General features: G+C 42.8%; 1 protein-coding gene across 3 annotated transcripts in view; it reads left to right on the forward strand.

The window, feature by feature from the left end:
* Positions 1–21974, forward strand: part of LOC139536285 (E3 ubiquitin-protein ligase Itchy-like) — a 32172-nt gene that overhangs the window by 1564 nt on the left and 8634 nt on the right. The window contains exons 2-15 of one of the 3 annotated variants that reach the window (XM_071336693.1): positions 119–165; positions 1164–1232; positions 1889–2030; positions 3023–3147; positions 7422–7553; positions 7907–7958; positions 8982–9163; positions 9658–9859; positions 12731–12826; positions 13465–13639; positions 14379–14448; positions 16507–16591; positions 16694–16822; positions 17138–17210. In XM_071336693.1, the coding sequence (XP_071192794.1) occupies positions 1208–1232; positions 1889–2030; positions 3023–3147; positions 7422–7553; positions 7907–7958; positions 8982–9163; positions 9658–9859; positions 12731–12826; positions 13465–13639; positions 14379–14448; positions 16507–16591; positions 16694–16822; positions 17138–17210 (1488 nt within the window). In that variant the 5' untranslated portion in view covers positions 119–165; positions 1164–1207. The remainder of the gene's footprint in view (positions 1–118; positions 166–1163; positions 1233–1888; positions 2031–3022; positions 3148–7421; positions 7554–7906; positions 7959–8981; positions 9164–9657; positions 9860–12730; positions 12827–13464; positions 13640–14378; positions 14449–16506; positions 16592–16693; positions 16823–17137; positions 17211–21974) is intronic. The other 2 variants (XM_071336692.1, XM_071336694.1) reach the window with 2 other exon arrangements.

A 21974-nucleotide genomic window follows, 5' to 3' on the forward strand; every position in this document is an offset into this window, starting at 1 on the left:
TCTTCTACATTTGCACACACTGTACATAGATTTTTCTATTGTGTTATTGACTGTACATTTGTTTGTTACTCTGTGTTGTTTTGTCGCACTGCTTTGCTTTATCTTGGCCAAGTCGCAGTTGTAAATGAGAACTTGTTCTCAACTGGCCTGCCTGGTTGAATAAAGGTAAAATAAAATAAAAACATGTTGTTTTTTTTACTTTGCAATGATTGTTTTTTGTTTCAGTGTTGTGGACAGTACCCATGCTATATTATTAGACATGAATTAACTTGTTGACACAGTTAGCAGATTGCAAGTTTACACTGGTTTTACATGGTTACGCCGTGCAGATGACCAAATTGGCCAACCCTCGATGACAAGGCTACTTTAGGCTAAATCTGACAATTGCCTTGGAAAGTCGCATGCATTTTCATTTCTTATTATGTAAAAGACAGGTTTCCTGAACCTAAATTAAATCTACTTGCTTGAATTAGCTTGGCTCTGCTTTGGACACAACTCTGCTTAGTGAGTAGACAGAGGAGATGTTAGTAATCTAGCTAAAATACTTGAATAGCTTTTAGACTGCTCAACAACATTAGGCTACCTACATATGCCCATGCTTACATAATCTAGGCTATAATGTCATCTATAATCCCAAATTAACTCAGTCACCTATGAGCCCCTAGACCTAACCGCTAACCATTGACACCAACCAGGGTCTAAAACTATCGCTGACTCATGATGTACCAGTTTACGTAATCTGGTAATCCAGGAGGGATTACATTTTTCCTGTCCTGATTTAGCTGTTACCTCCACATGGCTTCTCAACCAGTTTCCCAGCTCTATTGTAGAACAACAACAAGGCAGTTGAATAGCCATATTTGTATGCCAAGGCTACTCTCTGTACAGCAAAATGCTCAATGTTAGCATTTTACTGCCTTATTTTGCTTAAGTCTCCATGTGTTTGTTATAGTGTTGTAGGCATAAGTGCAGGAGTATATTTAAACATTCCATTGGGTACAGTAGGGTGTAAACCAGGAAACTTGTACTATAGATAAACCCTTATGTAAACCAGGACACCTGTGCTATAGATGATCCCTTATGTAAACCAGGACACCTGTACTATAGCCGTGTTTGTTGTCTCTTAATGTTTACATGTGATGTCACGTTTGCTTTCTTTGCAGTTCATGTCGTAGCCAAAGCATACTGCAGTGTTAATGGCTGAACTATGAAGGCACAACTTCAAGTCACCGGTGAGTTTTGACCTTTTGTTACAGCTAAACCCCAGTAGCTAGCATTTCAGAATTTTTTAGTAGTTGTACGTTGGCTAAAAGTAACATTTTATGTTTTTTCTTAATTATGTAAATATTGTTTGTAAATAGAATGGAAGTAATACAACTATTTTCCTCTGTAATGTATTTTTCATTATGTGGCGGACCTCAGGAAGAAGCTGTCATCATGGCTTCAGATAATCGGGATTCTACTAATAATCCTAAATTAAATAATAAGCCACTGACACGCGAAGCTGTAGAATGCGCTTTTTAATGGGATTGGCAGGTGCTTGTTCTCTATAGGCCTAGCTGATGGTACAGACTGTGAATTTATCAAGTATTTATAGAGTATGAAATGGAATAGAATAACTTTATTTTCCTATTTTTTCAGTGGTTGAAATATATATCAATAACAAACATAGTAGGATATACAGTAAACCAACTAGGCTAAAGAATCGTTCTAAACAGAGATAGTGCTTAGGCTACAGTGGTGGGTCAATTAGCCAATGTGAACATGGATCTCACTTTTCCGTTCTGTGGTTTATTTCTATGGCTAACTTCTGTGACTGATAACAGTGTTTACTAGAATCTCTTACCATGACATGATTTGTGTATTTTATGTCCTTTATGGCATGCAGTTCTGTCGGCCAAACTGAAGGAGAACAAAAAGAACTGGTTTGGCCCCAGTCCGTACGTGGAGGTGGCTGTGGACAACCAGTCGAAGAAGACGGAGAAGTGCAACAACACCCACACCCCCAAATGGAAGCAGTCACTCACAGTGTAAGTAGCTACGGTAATACCTATTTTCATTTCAAATCAAATGTTATTTGTCACTTGCGCCTAATACAACAGGTGTAGACTTGACCGTGAAATGCTTAATTATGAGCCCTTTCCCAACAATGTAGTAAAAAAAGATTAGCTAACACAATCGAAGTAGTAACATAATAAAATAACAATAATGAGGCTATATACAAGGAGTACCAGTACCGAGTCACTGTGCAGGGGTACGAGGTAGTTGAGGTGATTGAGGTAATATGTACATGTAGGTAGGGATAAAGTGACAAGGCAATGGGATAGATAATAAACAGTCGCAGCAGCGTATGTGAAGAGTGTGAAAAGTTTTGTGTGGCGTCAATATGCATGCATGTCTTTGTGTGTGTGTTGGAGTGTCAGTGTGTGGGTAGGGTCCAGTGAGTGGGTGTGTGTGTGTATAGAGCCAGTGCAAGAATGTCAATGCAAAATAATATATACATATAACACAATTCCGGAGGTCAATGCACATAGTCCGGGTAGCCATTTTGATGAACTGTTCAGCAGTCTTAAAGCTTGGGGGTAGAAGCTGTTCAGGAGCCTTTTGGTCCCAACTTGGCGCTCCGGAACTGCTTGCCGTGCGGTAGCAGAGAGAACATACTATGACTTGGCTGGCTGGAGTTTTTGACAATTTTTAAGGCCTTCCTCTGACACCGCCGTCCTCTGACAAATTTATATTTGCATGTATATTTATTTTGCAAATAGGCCTATAGTGCATTTCTCAACGCATGCTCAGAGATTCTCCATGGAAAGTGCTTCTTAGTCCGTAGGTGTAATCCGTATCTGGGAAACTGGCCCACGGTGATCTTGTTATTGTTTATGTGGTTAACTCATTCCTTTATAATAGTGTAATTGTTTAGGCCTGTCACAAAGAATTGCATGTCGTCTCCTTGTCTGTTGTTGTATAGCCTACTAAGTACAGTAGTGAAACCGTAAACTAATGTTTTCCACCCTCTACACAGAATTGTCACACCTTTCAGTAAGCTCATTTTCCGGGTATGGAGTCATCAGACGCTGAAGGCCGACTTCCTATTGGGCGTGGCCACATTGGACATCAGTGAAACCCTCAAGTCCAATGATATGAAACGTGAGTTCATTCTCTTCTCCTGATGAGGCACGGAGCAGGTAGTATTAAATGTGATTATATGAAATCTCTTTGACTTTTTGATACCGGAAAAGTGTATAACAAGATATACAAGAACTTTGCAGTAAGTGGTTGTCATATTTACAAATAGTCCTCTGAAATATAACTGATGCGTGCCACTGCACTGTAGGGAGATGAGGAGCAAGCGGTGGCTCTCATTCACGCCACTTCTTGTTATACACTACATGACCAAAAGTATGTGGACACTTGCTCGTCGAACATCTCATTACAAAATCACGGTCATTGATATGGAGTTGGTTTCCACAGCTCCAGAGTCCAATGGCGGCGCGCTTTACACCACGCCAGCTGACGCTTGGCATTGTGCATTGGTGATCTGATCTTAGGCTTGTGTGTGGCTGCTCAGCCATGGAAACCCATTTCATGAAGCTCCTGACAAACAGTTATTCTGCTGACGTTGTTTCCAGAGGAAGTTTGGAACTCTGTAGTAAGTTTTGCAACCGAGGACAGACTATTTTTACGCCCTTCAGCACTCGGTGGTCCCATTCTGTGAGCTTGTGTAGCCTACCACTTCGGGCTGTGCCGTTGTTGCTCCTAGACATTTCCAATTCACAATAACAGCACTTACAGTTGACCAGGGCAGCTCTAGCAGGGCAGAAATTTGAATAACTGTCTTGTTGGAAACGTGGCATCCTATGACGGTGCCACTTTTAAAGTCACTGAGGTCTTCAGTGAGGCCATTCTACTGCCTATGTTTGTCTATGCAGATTGCATGGCTGTGTGCTCGATTGTATACACCTGTCAGCAATGGGTGTGGCTGAAATAGCTGAATCCACTAATTTGATGGGATGTCCACATACTTTTGTGTATATATAGTGTATGTTGTACTGTAACTCTAATCTTAAAGGGATAGTGCAATTTTGTTATTTCAATTTGAAGGAAGTTGTAGAAAAATAGCAGCGGCGATTTAGCAGTGTCTGCTAAATGAAAGAAAAATTACGTATTTACCTGGTTTGTTTGATATTAATAGGAAGACATTTCTGTTGTGTTTAATCTGTGTTTCTGTAAAGAGATGCTTTCTACTCTATCTTCCTGCAGTTAGTCTGCTAGAGATGGTGATAAAAACCTAAACGCTGGCATTCCATAGACAAGATGTGGTGTGTGTGTGGGACCTGCGATAGAGAGTCTGGAAGAGTTTAGAACAATGCCTCATTGTCTCTTCTTCCTGGCATCTGGGAAAATAAGCCGGGTTGGGGGTGAAACACCATCCTGTGTAGATAACCGAGGTTGCTTATGGGAGATTGAACCAGTCTGACTAAGCATTTTTAGGTCCTATATAATATCCGTTTTTTTTTTCATTTTCAGTTAGGTTGCTTAGCTGTTGGGCTGACTGGTTTCATTATTGCAATAATTAATCGATATTGTTTAAAGATGATTGTTTGAAGAAATGACAGTCTCTCTCACTTGAATAGAATATTCCACCACAAGTGTCCCGCACACTGAATTTGCTCCCAATTATCACCTTTAAGATAAGATACAGGTAGATAAGATATACTTTATTAATCCATACTAGTTATACTTTATTAATCCATACTAGATAGAAATGTGTCTTCTGATTTTTTTGCCAATACCTCCGATATAAATATATATAAACTGGGTGGTTTGAACCATGATGCTGATTGACTGACAGCTATGGTATACCCAGGGTATGACAAAACCATTTTTGTTTTTCCTGCTCTAATTATGTTGGCAACCAGTTTATAATAGCAATAAGGCACCTCAGGGGTTTGTGGTATATGACCAATATACCACGGCTAAGGGCTGTGTATAGGCACTCTGCTTTGCATCGTGGTTAAGAACAGCCCTTAGCCGTGGTATGTTGGCCATATTCCACACCCCCTCGGGTCTTATTGCTTAATATATATATACAGTGGGGAGAACAAGTATTTGATACACTGCTGATTGATACACTGCTGATTGATACACTGCTCACTGCTGATACACTTCAACTGTGAGAGACGGAATCTAAAACAAAAATCCAGAAAATCACATTGTATGATTTTTAAGTAATTAATTTGCATTTTATTGCATGACATAAGTATTTGATACATCAGAAAAGCAGAACTTAATATTTGGTACAGAAACCTTTGTTTGCAATTACAGAGATCATACGTTTCCTGTAGTTCTTGACCAGGTTTGCACACACTGCAGCAGGGATTTTGGCCCACTCCTCCATACAGACCTTCTCCAGATCCTTCAGGTTTCGGGGCTGTCGCTGGGCAATACGGACTTTCAGCTCCCTCCAAAGATTTTCTATTGGGTTCTGGTCTGGAGACTGGCTAGGCCACTCCAGGACCTTGAGATGCTTCTTACGGAGCCACTCCTTAGTTGCCCTGGCTGTGTGTTTCGGATCGTTGTCATGCTGGAAGACCCAGCCACGACCCATCTTCAATGCTCTTACTGAGGGAAGGAGATTGTTGGCCAAGATCTCGCGATACATGGCCCCATCCATCCTCCCCTCAATACGGTGCAGTCGTCCTGTCCCCTTTGCAGAAAAGCATCCCCAAAGAATGATGTTTCCACCTCCATGCTTCACGGTTGTGATAGTGTTCTTGGGGTTGTACTCATCCTTCTTCTTCCTCCAAACACGGCGAGTGGAGTTTAGACCAAAAAGCTCTATATTTGTCTCATCAGACCACATGACCTTCTCCCATTCCTCCTCTGGATCATCCAGATGGTCATTGGCAAACTTCAGACGGGCCTGGACATGCGCTGGCTTGAGCAGGGGGACCTTGTGTGCACTGCAGGATTTTAATCCATGACGGCGTAGTGTGTTACTAATGGTTTTCTTTGAGACTGTGGTCCCAGCTCTCTTCAGGTCATTGACCAGGTCCTGCCGTGTAGTTCTGGGCTGATCCCTCACCTTCCTCATAATCATTGATGCCCCACGAGGTGAGATCTTGCATGGAGCCCCACACCGAGGGTGATTGACCGTCATCTTGAACTTCTTCCATTTTCTAATAATTGCACCAACAGTTGTTGCCTTCTCACCAAGCTGCTTGCCTATTGTCCTGTAGCCCATCCCAGCCTTGTGCAGGTCTACAATTTTATCCCTGATGTCCTTACACAGCTCTCTGGTCTTGGCCATTGTGGAGAGGTTGGAGTCTTTTTGATTGAGTGTGTGGACAGGTGTCTTTTATACAGGTAACGAGTTCAAACAGGTGCAGTTAATACAGGTAATGAGTGGAGAACAGGAGGGCTTCTTAAAGAAAAACTAACAGGTCTGTGAGAGCTGGAATTCTTACTGGTTGGTAGGTGATCAAATACTTATGTCATGCAATACAATGCAAATTAATTACTTAAAAATCATACAATGTGATTTTCTGGATTTTTTAGATTCCGTCTCTCACAGTTGAAGTGTACCTATGATAAAAAATGACAGGCCTCTACATGCTTTGTAAGTAGGAAAACCTGCAAAATCGGCAGTGTATCAAATACTTGTTCTCCCCACTGTATAACACACACTAGGTTGTAGAGGCTGGAGCAGAGGGTAGCCGCAGTACAGTGCCCAGTGAGCAGTTTATTGACAACGTCTCGATCTTCACCAGGTCCTCAACCTGTTTTTTTTGCAGTACTTCCTTAGCCCAGCACCTACGTTTCTTTAAGGATGTGCGTGTGATCAAACTTTTCTATAGTAAAGAACTCCTCTCACCTAGGTCTTAATTGGACACACATTGAAAATAACTAACAACAACCAGTACACTCTGCCCTCCATGGAAGAGTTTAACACTCCTGCTCTAATACACTACTTCATGTCTGGTATTCTTTGTGAGACAGCTCTTGCCTCAGCTGGTATTAGAGGCGGCTCTCGCCTCAGCTGGTATTAGAGGCGGCTCTCGCCTCAGATGGTATTAGAGGCGGCTCTCGCCACAGCTGGTATTAGAGGCGGCTCTCGCCTCAGCTGGTATTAGAGGCGGCTCTCACCACAGCTGGTATTAGAGGCGGCTTTCGTCTCAGCTGGTATTAGAGGCGGCTCTCGCCTCAGCTGGTATTAGAGGCGGCTCTCGCCACAGCTGGTATTAGAGGCGGCTCTTGATTTTTAACTCAAGCATGTGAATGGGCTTACTTTGCCAATAGAAGGAGTCCTTTCAGTCATGGTCGACGTGCTGCCCATGCTGCCTTTTGTTTATAAACTAGCATCTACGTGTGTGTCTGTCTTTCTGTGTGTCTGTGCGCCTGTCTGTTGACATGTCTGTCAGTCTCTGAGGTGGTGCAGATCCTACAGCTGTGTTCAGACCAGGACAACACAGACGTGGTGGGGGACCTGTCCATCTGTCTGGACGGCGTGCAGGTGGACCCAGAGACCTTTGCCTCTGCAGAGAGAGACCATGGTGAGGATTAGGGATGGGCAGTTGAAAGTGTCGGTGTTTGAGGCAAAAATGTTTGTTGTATACTATTGGTTGTTCCAATTACAGTTTTTTTCTGATGCAACTGAAAAGGACATTGTACATCATTTTAATACTGCACTTGACGTACTCCACAAGCAATAAGCACATTTTTTTGTTGTACATTTGCTTATAAATATAACCTGCTAAATAGTTGCATTTGTACATTTTGAGTACACACCTTTGAGTACTCAAGTAGTCGCGCCGATCCCAATTGAGGATGATGTGATTAATACGTTTCACTGGATGAATTGTATTCTGTTTGGGTTTGAATGCTTGATGTTGGTTTACTGTTTCAGCAGCTACTGCTCCCAACAGGGACGTGAGACAGAACGAAGATGGAGGCAACAGGTATCATGTTTTAATAATACTATATTGTATGTCTTCTGTAAGTTCTCTGAGTGAATACTTGTGACTTTTTGGCGGGGGGGGGGGAGAAAATGTACTGATTAGGGTGAGTCAGCAAAATACTTTTCTAATATTACTCAGTCACACTAGCATATCTTCTGTCCATTGTGAATACTAGAGATGGGCACCGATATGTCAAGTCTAAATCGATGTTAGTTGCATTTTTCCCGATATTGATATATCGTTTTACAAAAAACATTGCAACTGTCTCGGCACTGGGATGTCCAGAGAACTGCTTGCTGATTGCAAAGGGAGACGGGGGTGGACATTTTTTTATTTTTCATGATAACTCTTGACAGTATGTAAATACTTATATTGTGTTATTTATTTATATTTATTTTTTTCTCCCCTTTTTCTCCCCAATTTCGTGGTATCCAATTGTTAGTAGTTACTGTCTTGTCTCATCGCTACAACTCCCGTACGGGCTCGGGAAAGACGAAGGTCGAAAGCCATGCGTCCTCCGAAACACAACCCAACCAAGTCGCTCTGCTTCTTAACACAGCGCGCATCCAACCCGGAAGCCAGCCGCACCAATGTGTAGGAGGAAACACTGTACACCTAGCGACCTGGTCAGCGCGCACTGCGCCCGGCCCGCCACAGGAGTCACTAGTGCGCGATGAGACAAGGATATCCCTACCGGCCAAACCCTCCCTAACCCGGACGACGCTAGGCCAATTGTGCGTCGCCCCATGGACCTCCCGGTCGCGGCCGGCTGCGACAGAGCCTGGGCTCGAACCCAGAGTCTCTTAGACCACTGCGCCACCCGGGAGGCCTTGTTCATAAATGTTTTTTGATTAGATATAATAGTAATGATGATGGTAGCAGTAGTGGTAGCAGTAGTATATAAAACGTTTTGACCACCAAAAAGTAGGAGGCACTACCTACAGCCAAAACGGCAGAGAAAAAGTCATTGAATGTGTGCTGCATGCAATTTCTTTTGACTTTTGGTGATGTCATACCCGCCAGGTCCAGCAGAGACACGTCCCCTTCCAGTGACTCTACAGAGGACTGGGTGATCATCCCCAATGGCCACGCGATAGACTGCACGGGGTCTCCCGCCCCATCCCCAGGGGGCTCCAAGTCCACACGCCCCCCCAGACCTGCTCGTCCTCCTCCACCCACCCCTCGCAGACCAGCCGCCTCCCCAGGTGGGCACCACGCTAAGAAATGCCATAGAAAGGCCCTAGACATACCCTAGCAATTCCATAATAATACAATACAAAATACCACAACAATACCATAGAAATACCATAGAAATAGTAATACAATAGATAACCATAGAGGTCTCTGACAGAACTATTGAAAGAAATTCCTTTCATGAGTTGATGTGCTAATGCCACGTCCATCTATTGCCTTCTCATGTAATGAAACGTTCATGTTTTCATTCCACTCACTATTCAAGCCATTTTGTGGAATTGAATGAAGTGCAGTCCAGATATGCTATTTAACACATATTTGCAGTCTAAAGCATTAGCCTTATTTAGCAGCTTCTCATTAGCATCTCCTACTAGCGACCACAGCTAACCTCTCCTTCGTCTATACCGTCACCTACTAGCAACCGCAGCTAACTATTCTCCTCTGTCTCGTCGAACCTCCTCCAGCAGCTCCACCCCAAGACCATAGCTAACCTTTTCTCCTCCAGCGTCCTCTAGCAGCTCCACTCCCAGCGACGTGAGCGAGCCCCCGGCTTCAGACGGCTCCTCCTCAGACCCCCCTCAGGAGAACGGCGCAGAACCCCCACCCCCACAGGCAGCCAGCACCAGCGGACCGGAAGCCATTGGGGCACCCCCAGCCGGCGGGCACCCCCAACTCGGCCCTGTCAGCAACGGCCCACTATCACCGGGGTGAGGGGACTTGCGTAGGCTCCTAACCAGATGTGTATCATGAGCAAGTAAAAAAGAACGCTCCCAATCAATCCTACAGCCCTGACCAGCCTGTCCATCGAAAATGTGCGCATGTGTTCGTCTTCATATCCAATTGTATTTGTTACATGCGCCGAATACAACAAGTGTAGACTTTACTGTGAAATGCTTACTTACGAGCCCTTTCCCAACAATGCAGTTAAAAAGTTAAAAATTAGATCAAAATAAACTAGTAACGCAATAAAATAACAATACAAGGAGTACTGAGTCAGTGTACTGGGGTGTGAGGTAGTTGGGGTGATTGAAGGAGGGGGAGAAGGCAAACTCCACCGAACTAGTTTCAATGTATGGAATCACTTGTATTTTTATTTTATGTACAGGATGGTAAAACAGGATGTAAACAAACTTAAACAACTAAAACCTGATAGAAAATATACTGACGCATTATATTTTTAAATAAGATCTATGAGAATTAACAATCACCAAAATAAAAACTAGACAGTCAGGGATAATCTGAAATTCAAACAATGTAATTGGTATGTTATTTTAATGTTTTAATCACTCAGATAGCATTAGATATGGCAAAATGTGTAGAATTGCAGGAGATTAGCTTTGAAACTGCAATTTTTCTCTCAGCCCCATGACAAATGCTTAGAAATTGAGGGAATTAGCTTTAAAACTGTAACATTTTGTCTCTGTGGCCAAGAGGGCCTCTACAACCGCACCATTGGCCACGCCCACCACTATGCCCATTACCACGCTCCACCCCCGCTACCTTTTCCACCGCTGCTGAATAAAATCCTAGGGTAAACACTGAGGTTGACAGGAGTTCGATGCTACACCTCTTTGTAGAGTTAAGTTTAACTCTGTTGGTTATGAATAGCTGTTGATATTTCAAACCACCTCTTGACCGCTAATAGATGAGACTTGACAATTTATCACTCATTTTGCAGTCAGTAGAAAAATGTTCTTAGTCTTGGCAGTGTTAGTTTAGTCAGCGTTAGTCTTTTGTTAGTCTAGGCAGTGTTAGTCTAGTCGGCATTAGTCTGTTAGTCTAGTCGGCGTTAGTCTAGTTGGCATTAGTCTGTTAGTCTAGGCAGTGTTAGTTTAGTCAGCATTAGTCTAGTCGGCGTTAGTCTAGGCAGTGTTAGTCTAGTCAGCATTAGTCTGTTGTTAGTCTAGTCGGCATTAGTCTGTTGTTAGTCTAGGCAGTGTTAGTCTAGTCTCCATTAGTCTGTTAGTCTAGTCGGTGTTAATCTAGTCGGCAGTAGTCTAGTCGGCGTTAGTCTAGGCAGTGTTAGTCTAGTCGGCGTTAGTCTAGGCAGTGTTAGTCTAGTCGGCATTAGTCTAGTCGGCGTTAGTCTAGGCAGTGTTAGTCTAGTCGGCATTAATCTGTTGTTAGTCTAGGCAGTGTTAGTCTAGTCGGCATTAGTCTAGGCAGCATTAGTCTAGTCGGCATTAGTCTAGTCGGCGTTAATCTAGTCGGCGTTAGTCTAGTCGGCGTTAGTCTAGTCGGCGTTAGTCTAGTCAGCATTAGTCTGTTAGTCTAGTCGGCGTTAGTCTAGTCGGCATTAGTCTGTTAGTCTAGGCAGTGTTAGTCTAGTCGGCATTCGTCTGTTGTTAGTCTAGTCGGCATTCGTCTGTTGTTAGTCTAGTCGGCGTTAGTCTAGTCGGCATTAGTCTGTTGTTAGTCTAGTCGGCATTAGTCTAGTCAGCATTAGTCTAGTCGGCATTAGTCTGTTGTTAGTCTAGTCGGCATTAGTCTAGTCAGCATTAGTCTAGTCGGCATTAGTCTAGTCGGCATTAGTCTAGTCGGCATTAGTCTGTTGTTAGTCTAGGCAGTGTTAGTCTAGGCAGTGTTAGTCTAGGCAGTGTTAGTCTAGGCAGTGTTAGTCTAGTCGGCATTAGTCTAGTCGGCATTAGTCTAGTCGGCATTAGTCTAGTCGGCATTAGTCTAGTCGGCATTAGTCTGTTGTTAGTCTAGGCAGTGTTAGTCTAGTCGGCATTCGTCTGTTGTTAGTCTAGTCGGCATTAGTCTGTTGTTAGTCTAGTTGGCGTTATTCTAGTCGGCATTAGTCTGTTAGTCTAGTTGGCGTTAGTCTGTTGTTAGTCTAGTCGGCATTAGTCTAGTCAGCATTAGTCTAGTCGGCATTAGTCTGTTAGTCAAGGCAATGTTTTAAAACATTTTTTATTTAAGGGGTGGATCAGCTTAATATTGCGGAAAGAATGTTGCTTCCATCGATGTAATTGTCTGCATCATTTCCAATCCCCCATATATTTTTGGGGTAAATATATTAATATCCATATACATACACGCATGCATACATATACACATATACATACACATACCTATATAGACATACATACTTTTTAAAGAATATACCTTTATTATTCCCCGCAAACCCTACCAACCTTCCCCCAATTGGAGTAAACTAATAAACAATAACACTTAGGCTTCTACCTTCAGTTTATACATCTTATACACATTTTACAGACACAATCTATTTTACAATAGTTCTATTTTGTTTGTTTTTAGTCCTTCCTCTATTTCTGATGTCCATCCAGTTTGATTTCTATTTGTAACTGCTATTTCACAAAAGTTCTGAACCTATATACATTTTACAGACCCGGTATGTTTTACATTGGTTATCTTGTTATTAGTCCCACCCTTCAGCTCCATTCAAGCCCTCCCATCTATCTCTCAACATCATCCATTTTGGATTTCTATTTGCCATATATTTTTCAACTGTACAGTGATGCTTCATAAACATTAATTTAGCTGTTAAGACTACAGTTGTGCAAGCCTGGTACCCTTAAAATGTAGTTTCTGACTGTTCTGTGTTCTCTCTGAAGCTGGGAGCAGAGGGTGGACCAGAATGGCCGCATGTATTACGTGGATCACATTGAAAAGAGGACGTCATGGAACCGACCCGATTCTCTCCCCTCTGGGTAACAAAACATTTACAAACAAATCATTTATTAATCAAATCCGTAGTTCGTAATTCATATACTATATGTTTGGCTTTCATATGGCAGTAGTGTATCTCTAATTCTACTCTTTAAAAATGTACCAATGTATTTTGGAATATGTTAATTAATACGTATGTTACGCTGTATTATAGTTTCACATGGTACAATGTACAATTATTTGTGTTAAATTGGTTTCAATAAGAGCACCTGCACAAAGTTGATGTCACTATAGTTTGATATCACAACAAACCCTGCACGGTTCCTGTTCTCTCGGACTGAGTGATAAGTGACATCAAACTTTATCCGTGCCATTTTTGTGCACATCCTACTGAAGACCGAAGGCCCTGGATTTCTTTACACGCTGCCTCCGCTAGAGGAATATCGTCCCTGTTGAAATAGTGCAGAAATGCCTCCTGCTGTTTCCTCGTGAGAAGTGTAGATATATATGTGATTGGATAGGTGTAAGCAAAGTTACCACCCTATTACTTTCACCAATCTCACCAGTTCAGATCAGTTTTTTTTGTGTCGTGAGAAATGATTCCTTTTTAAAGTATTCACGCAGGGCCGTCATCAATCATCATGGGGAATTAGAACCTTCCCTCTTCTGTCCCATGTAGGTGGGAGCGGCGAGTGGACCCAATGGGCAGGGTGTACTTTGTGGACCACATCAGCCGGACCACCACGTGGCAGCGCCCTACGCAGGAGTCGGTGCGTAACTTTGAGGAGTGGCAGCACCAGCGCAGCCAGCTGCAGGGGGCCATGCAGCAGTTCAACCAGAGGTTCATATTTGGGGTAAGACATGGGCTACGTCTCAATTCTCTGCCCTTCCTCCCAAAGTGCACTAGTCTAATCCCTAATTGACCCCTAGACTCTATGCACTTGTGGAGATGTGAGATGATTTGACGGGTATAAGCAACATGGTGAAACTTGGCCTTAGAACCACCTGGCCTTAGAAACCCCTGGCCTTAGAAACCCCTGGCCTTAGAAACCCCTGGCCTTAGAACCACCTGGCCTTAGAACCACCTGGCCTTAGAACCACCAGGCCTAACAGAGTGGCAAATTGGAACTATTACCAAATTGCTTACACTTGTTACATCATCTCAGATCTCCACAAGTGCATAGGAGGAAGTATGGTCTAGGGGTGGAGGGCGTAGGGTCTAGGGGTGCAGGGCGTAGGATCTAGGGATGGAGTGCGTAGGGTCTAGATTTTTGGGATTGTGCCACTGATTTGAAAAGTAATGACTGGTATAAGAAATATTGTGGATACTCCCTCTAGCCCATGCCTCCTTGGGCTCTGTTGGAATACTTAAAATAAGTAGTCCAATGGAAATGAATCCTCCCTTGAAGGAATCACAGTTCTGAACTGGTTGGGTTGGTGGAAGTTCTAGCATGGTGACCTTGCTTTCAGCTATCTAATCACTTATTAATCTGTGATTAGCTACCTTATAAGACCACTGTATATCTTTGTAAAGAAGCATTATTCAACACACGTAAGCGCTGGTCATTTGACCTCCTTGTTTCTACATTGTAGCTCCAGGATCAGCAAATAGCCGCAGCAAACAAAGAGTTTGACCCGCTTGGGCCGCTGCCACACGGCTGGGGTAAGTAGCACGATCCACCACGAAGCGTTTTCCACTGTCAATACGCTCCGAAAGTGGAGACGTCACAATGTAAACATTTGTAGAAACGTCTTGCCAGTTTGAGACAGTGTCATGTTTGCTAACACAGGGCAGTGTGATTAGCTAACTAATGCCGTGTCTTTGGCATCATTAAAGTGAAGACTGTTATTTTATCAAATCAATTCTCTGTAATTATTATTACGTGATTAAACTAATCATGTAAATGTAATTAACTAGGAAGTCGGGGCACCAAGGAAACTCTTCAGATTACAAAGTTATAATTTTCCTAATAACTCTTCAGATATTTTAATATCTAATCAATTAGTCTTCTAATTAATGAATTATTCTTTACCTCACATTAGTCTCATTCCAAACGTCGTAAATGGTTGGTTATCTGCACGAACCCAGCCTTTGCTATGAATCATCCATACACCAATTGTCTTAATCATTTATTTACTAACTACATAATCACAGAAATGCATAAACACACAAACAGTAGATATGGTTATAAGGAAATGATAGGGGAGGTTCCCTAGTGGGCTAAGCCAATATGACAGCTTGGTGGACAAAGGGAAGTGGGTGTGGACTGAGAAGGGCGGGAAAGACAAAAAGGAGTCACTACACAGTTGATAATTATATTAATTGAAATGCTAATCCTTTGCACATGAACGCTCACTCATTCGGGAATAATTTAAATCAATATATATTTACGCTCAGTGTGTCGTCGTGATCTCTGTTCGAATGGTCCGTCTTTCTGTTGGAAAGTTCATCCGAGCGTCTCTGCTTCCCTGAAGTGTTTCGTGGTTAGAATGGATACTTCAGAGTACCATTCAGAAATGTTCTTATAGGATAGATGTTTCGGCGGATGTCGGTCTTCGCATCCCAGGTTGACATTTCTAGCTGAAGACTAGTAATTAGTATCTAAGATTTGCTCTTATTCTGTCGGGATCGATAGTCAGAGTTGAACCATTTCCCACCGTGTAGCCAATGCTCCACGTGGTATGGTTAGGAATTCAACAACCATTACAACCTTAGCTTATACTGAGATTTTTGTGGTCTGAACTCAACCTGTGCCCCCTCGGTGTCCATCGAGGTACACGTGGTCTGAAGAGGATTTTTTCAGGAGGGGGTTTTATTCGTAACAGTAGAAAAGGGCTGTCCCATGAGCCAGATCATGTCTGTGCTCATGGAGGCGGGCCAATGACTTAGTTCATTTTTAAGGGAATACAATTCTCTCACATTAACGGTTTAACATCACATTACACCATTTCACAAATAGTTTCATCTTTACTCATTCGTTTTATGCAATAATTAGACACAAACCTCATAACGGAGGCACCTGTATAAACAGAGTTATGGTAATGTGGCGGTATTGTCTTTCATGAGATCACAACACGAAACAAAACGGACCGGGTCGTAGCTGGCTTCTCCACCAACCGTTTACACATTCTCCAAAACAAGGATATTGTTCAGTTCTTAAGTTCTGTGAGGTAGAAGAAGTTCCTTTGTTCTACTGTGAAACTCCCTCTCTCTATACTGCAAGGCCAGGAGGAGAGAGTCTCCTCCAGGAATTTACAACCTGAGATAACAGAACCTGGGTGTAGGGGAGAGAGAGAGGGGGATTACACGATCTATACCCAGAAAGGGCCACGTCATGACACAGCTACTGTATCTGTCATTTATTTTCCCCCACAGTTAGCCAGGTTAGTTAGCTTCTAGCTACAATGACTTCCAGTTAGTTAGCAACTGCTCCTACACTCTTTGGCTTTACTGTAACACTGGTGTCACATGTACAAAAATGCTGAGGGGTCTCCAGAGGTGGATTCACTAGAAAACCAACCTAACGTAGCAGGCGTAAAATAAACTCCTGAAACTAGATCCCCTACATACTGGTCAAAGCCTCTCTGTGCCTTTGACCGCTGCGCCACTCAGGAGGCTCTTAATCCACTTTGTAAATGTATAACTGTAATGGAATCTTTGTGTGGTACGATGCAGGATTCTAAGTCTCGTTCTTGCTGTTTGTTTTGATGTCTACTACAGAGAAGCGAACAGACACCAACGGCAGGGTATATTTTGTTCACCACACATCGCGGATGACCCAGTGGGAGGACCCACGGACGCAAGGGTCAGTTTCACTTCCAAACAAACAACCCAAATACTGACTGTAAAGAACGTCTCTTGTATGACTGTCGGTGCCCTGTAAATAAGTGTGTGTGTGTTGGTGTAGGCTGCTTAATGACAAGCCTCTACCTGAAGGCTGGGAGATGAGGTTCACTGTGGACGGCATCCCCTACTTTGTAGACCACAACAGGAGAGCCACCACCTACATCGACCCTCGCACGGGCAAATCCTCCCTGTGAGTCATGTGCACTCACTCACTCACTGACTCCCAGTGACCCTTTGGTTGCTGGCCCTCCAGCCCACTACTCACTCACTATCTCACTTACGCGCTAACTCACTCTTGCACGTACGCTTACAGTCCAAATGATTCAATTTTGTTTTTTAAGATTTCAGGTGCACAGATACACACACAATTGTGCCATCCACTCACCCACCTAATTGTATCACTCAAAAGATGTTGAATGTTATTTACTCCAGTGAGACCCATCAGATAAGCACATAAACAAATGTCAGTGTCAACAAGCTCATTTATTTCATGTTTGCTTCACAGTGAGAACGGGCCTCAGATCACCTACGTCAGGGACTTCAAAGCCAAAGTGCAGTACTTCAGGTTCTGGTGTCAGGTACGTACCCTACACACCCTGTACCCTCGCTTTGTAGTGTACACTATGTCCTGAGAACCACCTCTGCCTTTTGAAAATGCAGTCTTATCTATCCTAATTCCCCTGAAGTATACACTTCCAAGTGCATTCTTTCCGCATTTAAAAGGAGGATTGAGGTATGCAGTGGCGATTTTAGCGTGTACATTTTGGTCGGGCAAACGCAAAAAAAACTATGTTTTGATGCATGCCAGCAAAGCCACTACACAACACTAAACAATACGTTAATTGCACTATAACAGTGACAAACGGTGCCCACAAACTGTTCGGGCCTACATAAAACTGTCCCAACAGCAGAGCTTTCTTTTCAGCACCATGTGTGAATCCTTACCACTGCTACACCTGGTTATCAGCGGAGCCTACTCTGGCAGCAAAACAGTTCATTCAGCCTCATTTACTGTCTTTTTAAAGAACAGCTAATATGGCTGACTTGCTTAAACAAATGTGGTTTCTACTGACAATTGAGATGTACAAACTATGGCATAAGGGAACGATGAGCGGATAAGAGGCATTCCGTAATTTCGATTAAGACATTAATGAGCGAGCTAAGACGGGCGTAGTCAATATAACTATGTGTTCAGCACTTTTTTTAAATGTACAGCGACAGAATGCAGGACATGGGTTGCTCTTACAGTATTCTGCGATGCATCGACATCACCAGACGCTGGGTATCTTCCCTGGTGATGCTCTGCCAGGCCTGTACTGCAGCCATCTTCAGTTCCTGCTTGTTTCGGGGCCTTATTGCCTTCAGTCTCCTCTTCAGCATGTAAAATGCATGTTCAATCGGATTCGGATCTGGTGATTGACTCGGCCAGTCAAGGATTTTCCACTTTTTGGCCATCAAAAACCCCTATGTTTAGGGTCATTGTCTTGTTGCATGATGAAGTGCCGTCCAATGAGTTTGGAGGCATTTGGTTTTATCTGAGCAGATAAAATATTTCTGTACACTTCAGAATTCATTGTTCTACTTCTATCTGCAGTCACATCATCGATGAAGACAAGTGAGCCTGTTCCACTGGCAGCCATACAGGCCCAAGTCATAACACCCCCTCCACCATGTTACACTGGCAGCCATACAGGCCCAAGCCATAACACCCCCTCCACCATGTTTCACGGATGAGGTGGTATGCCTTGGATTATGGGCATGTCTTTTTTTTCTACACACTTTCCTCTTTCCATCACTCTGGTACATGTTAATCTTTGTCTCATCTGTCCACAATACTTTTTTCCAGAACTCTTGGGGCTCTTTTAGGTGCTTTCTCAGTCTACCGGGTCTTTTGACATAATCGAGTTCACCGGTTGTTTTCTTCTTGTTAATGATGAACCAAACTGTTGACTTGGGCATGCCCAGGGTTTTTGTCTTGTTAATGATGAACCAAACTGTTGACTTGGGCATGCCCAGGGTTTTTGTCTTGTTAATGATGAACCAAACTGTTGACTTGGGCATGCCCAGGGTTTTTGTCTTGTTAATGATGAACCAAACTGTTGACTTGAGCATGCCCAGGGTTTTTGTCTTGTTAATGATGAACCAAACTGTTGACTTGGGCATGCCCAGGGTTTTTGTCTTGTTAATGATGAACCAAACTGTTGACTTGGGCATGCCCAGGGTTTTTGTCTTGTTAATGATGAACCAAACTGTTGACTTGGGCATGCCCAGGGTTTTTGTCTTGTTAATGATGAACCAAACTGTTGACTTGGGCGTGCCCAGGGTTTTTGTCTTGTTAATGATGAACCAAACTGTTGACTTGGGCGTGCCCAGGGTTTTTGTCTTGTTAATGATGAACCAAACTGTTGACTTGAGCATGCCCAGGGTTTTTGTCTTGTTAATGATGAACCAAACTGTTGACTTGGGCATGCCCAGGGTTTTTGTCTTGTTAATGATGAACCAAACTGTTGACTTGGGCATGCCCAGGGTTTTTGTCTTGTTAATGATGAACCAAACTGTTGACTTGAGCATGCCCAGGGTTTTTGTCTTGTTAATGATGAACCAAACTGTTGACTTGAGCATGCCCAGGGTTTTTGTCTTGTTAATGATGAACCAAACTGTTGACTTGAGCATGCCCAGGGTTTTTGTCTTGTTAATGATGAACCAAACTGTTGACTTGGGCATGCCCAGGGTTTTTGTCTTGTTAATGATGAACCAAACTGTTGACTTGAGCATGCCCAGGGTTTTTGTCTTGTTAATGATGAACCAAACTGTTGACTTGGGCATGCCCAGGGTTTTTGTCTTGTTAATGATGAACCAAACTGTTGACTTGGGCATGCCCAGGGTTTTTGTCTTGTTAATGATGAACCAAACTGTTGACTTGGGCATGCCCAGGGTTTTTGCAATGTTCCTGATTGATTGATTTTCATTTCTGAGCCTTATGACGGCCAGCTTCATTTGCATCGACACTGCCGTCTTCCTCATGTTGTCACACCCCAACAACAACCTCCAAAGGCAATAGCAAAGTCTAGAATCAATACTATTCATCAACAGCTCTCCTGCATTCACTAACGACACACATCTGTGAAGCCAATTCAACAAATACTTGTAGTACCTTAAAATGGGGGGACCATGTACAAAAGGTGCTGTCATTTCTAAACGGTTCATCCGATATGTATGAAAATACCCTCAAATTAAAGCTGACAGTCAGCACTTCACCCTCATTGTCATTGTATCCTTTCAAACTCAAAGTGCTAGAGTGCAGAACCAAAATAACAACAAATGGTCACTGTCCAATGAATTATGGTGCTCACTGTATGTCCCTTGCATAGTACTTCATTTATGCAGCAGCATTCAAGACATTTTTGGACTCACCTTTTGATGTGCTCACTTAAACAGAAAGGTGGCGCGGCGGTCCATTGTGGGCAAATTTTGTCATAAAAGTCTAGCATTCTCTGGATTTATGGTGGGAACGGGAGGGAAAAACCACACAGCCACTCCATTGAATAGCAGGCTAGTGGTTGCTTTGCAATGCTTGCAGTTAGCCACTGATTCCTTCCAAACCACTCATTGTTGAATTTGCAATTTCCAACTTGTTGTGTAATCTCTGTCCAATGGCCGATGAGCACCGATACGTTTTATCTATCAGTTATCTTAGTTATTTCTCTTGATATGACAAGGATTAAAAGGGATTTGCCAGTAGATTGTTGACTTGATTCATGATGATGACTGCTAGCTAAAATGTTGGCATGATCAGTCCAATCAAAGCTACTGTACATATAACATGATTTGACGTCATTTTATCTGTGGCCAATGACCTTGAGCCTTCTTGGAAGGGCACTTGTAATTTAACTCTATGGCAGGACCAAAGGGCTTACATTTTGGATGTCTACCCAAACTAAGGACTTAAACATGGCGATGACGTAGTGTCCCCATGAGTGACAGAACACTGAGCCAATCACGGCGCAATTCTCCTATTTTCTGCTGGCTCGCCCCACCACCACAGGAAGCACTGAGCGAGGCTGAAACGTCTGCATTTTGGAGCTACCTCACTCAAGAAAACAAGAGAGAGACCATGTGTGTATTTGGCTTTATTAACTCAATGATATATTATTTTTTTTACATTGTTTGCAAACTGATATGTGACATGTATTAATGCCAAAATAACATGCAAAACAGGCAAGCCCCCCCAAAAAATATCTTTATACACTACCGGTCCAAAGTTTTAGAACACCTACTCATTCAAGGGTTTTTCTTTATTTTTACTATTTTCTACATTGTAGAATAATAGTGAAGACATCAAAACTATGAAATAACACATATGGAATCATGTAGTAACCAAAAAAGTGTTAAACAAATCAAAATTGTCACGCCCTGGCCTTAGTTATCTTTGTTTTCTTTATTATTTTGGTTAGGTCAGGGTGTGACATGGGGGATTTATGTGTTTTGACTTGTCTAGGGGTTTTGTATGTTTATGGGGTGTTTTCTAGTCTAGGTGTTTGTATGTCTATGGTTGCCTAGATTGGTTCTCAATTAGAGGCAGATGTTTATCATTGTCTCTGATTGGGAACCATATTTAGGCAGCCATATTCTTTAGGGATTTCGTGGGTTATTGTCTATGTGTAAGTTGCCTGTGTCTGCACTTTTCGTATATACAGTGGGGAGAACAAGTATTTGATACACTGCCGATTTTGCAGGTTTTCCTACTTACAAAGCATGTAGAGGTCTGTCATTTTTATCATAGGTACACTTCAACTGTGAGAGACGGAATCTAAAACAAAAATCCAGAAAATCACATTGTATGATTTTTAAGTAATTAATTTGCATTTTATTGCATGACATAAGTATTTGATCACCTACCAACCAGTAAGAATTCCGGCTCTCACAGACCTGTTAGTTTTTCTTTAAGAAGCCCTCCTGTTCTCCACTCATTACCTGTATTAACTGCACCTGTTTGAACTCGTTACCTGTATAAAAGACACCTGTCCACACACAATCAAACAGACTCCAACCTCTCCACAATGGCCAAGACCAGAGAGCTCTGTAAGGACATCAGGGCTGAAATTGTAGACCTGCACAAGGCTGGGATGGGCTACAGGACAATAGGCAAGCAGCTTGGTGAGAAGGCAACAACTGTTGGTGCAATTATTAGAAAATGGAAGAAGTTCAAGATGACGGTCAATCACCCTCGGTGTGGGGCTCCATGCAAGATCTCACCTCGTGGGGCATCAATGATTATGAGGAAGGTGAGGGATCAGCCCAGAACTACACGGCAGGACCTGGTCAATGACCTGAAGAGAGCT

This window comes from Salvelinus alpinus, chromosome 12, assembly GCF_045679555.1.
Source record: "Salvelinus alpinus chromosome 12, SLU_Salpinus.1, whole genome shotgun sequence".
Lineage (NCBI taxonomy): Eukaryota > Metazoa > Chordata > Actinopteri > Salmoniformes > Salmonidae > Salvelinus > Salvelinus alpinus.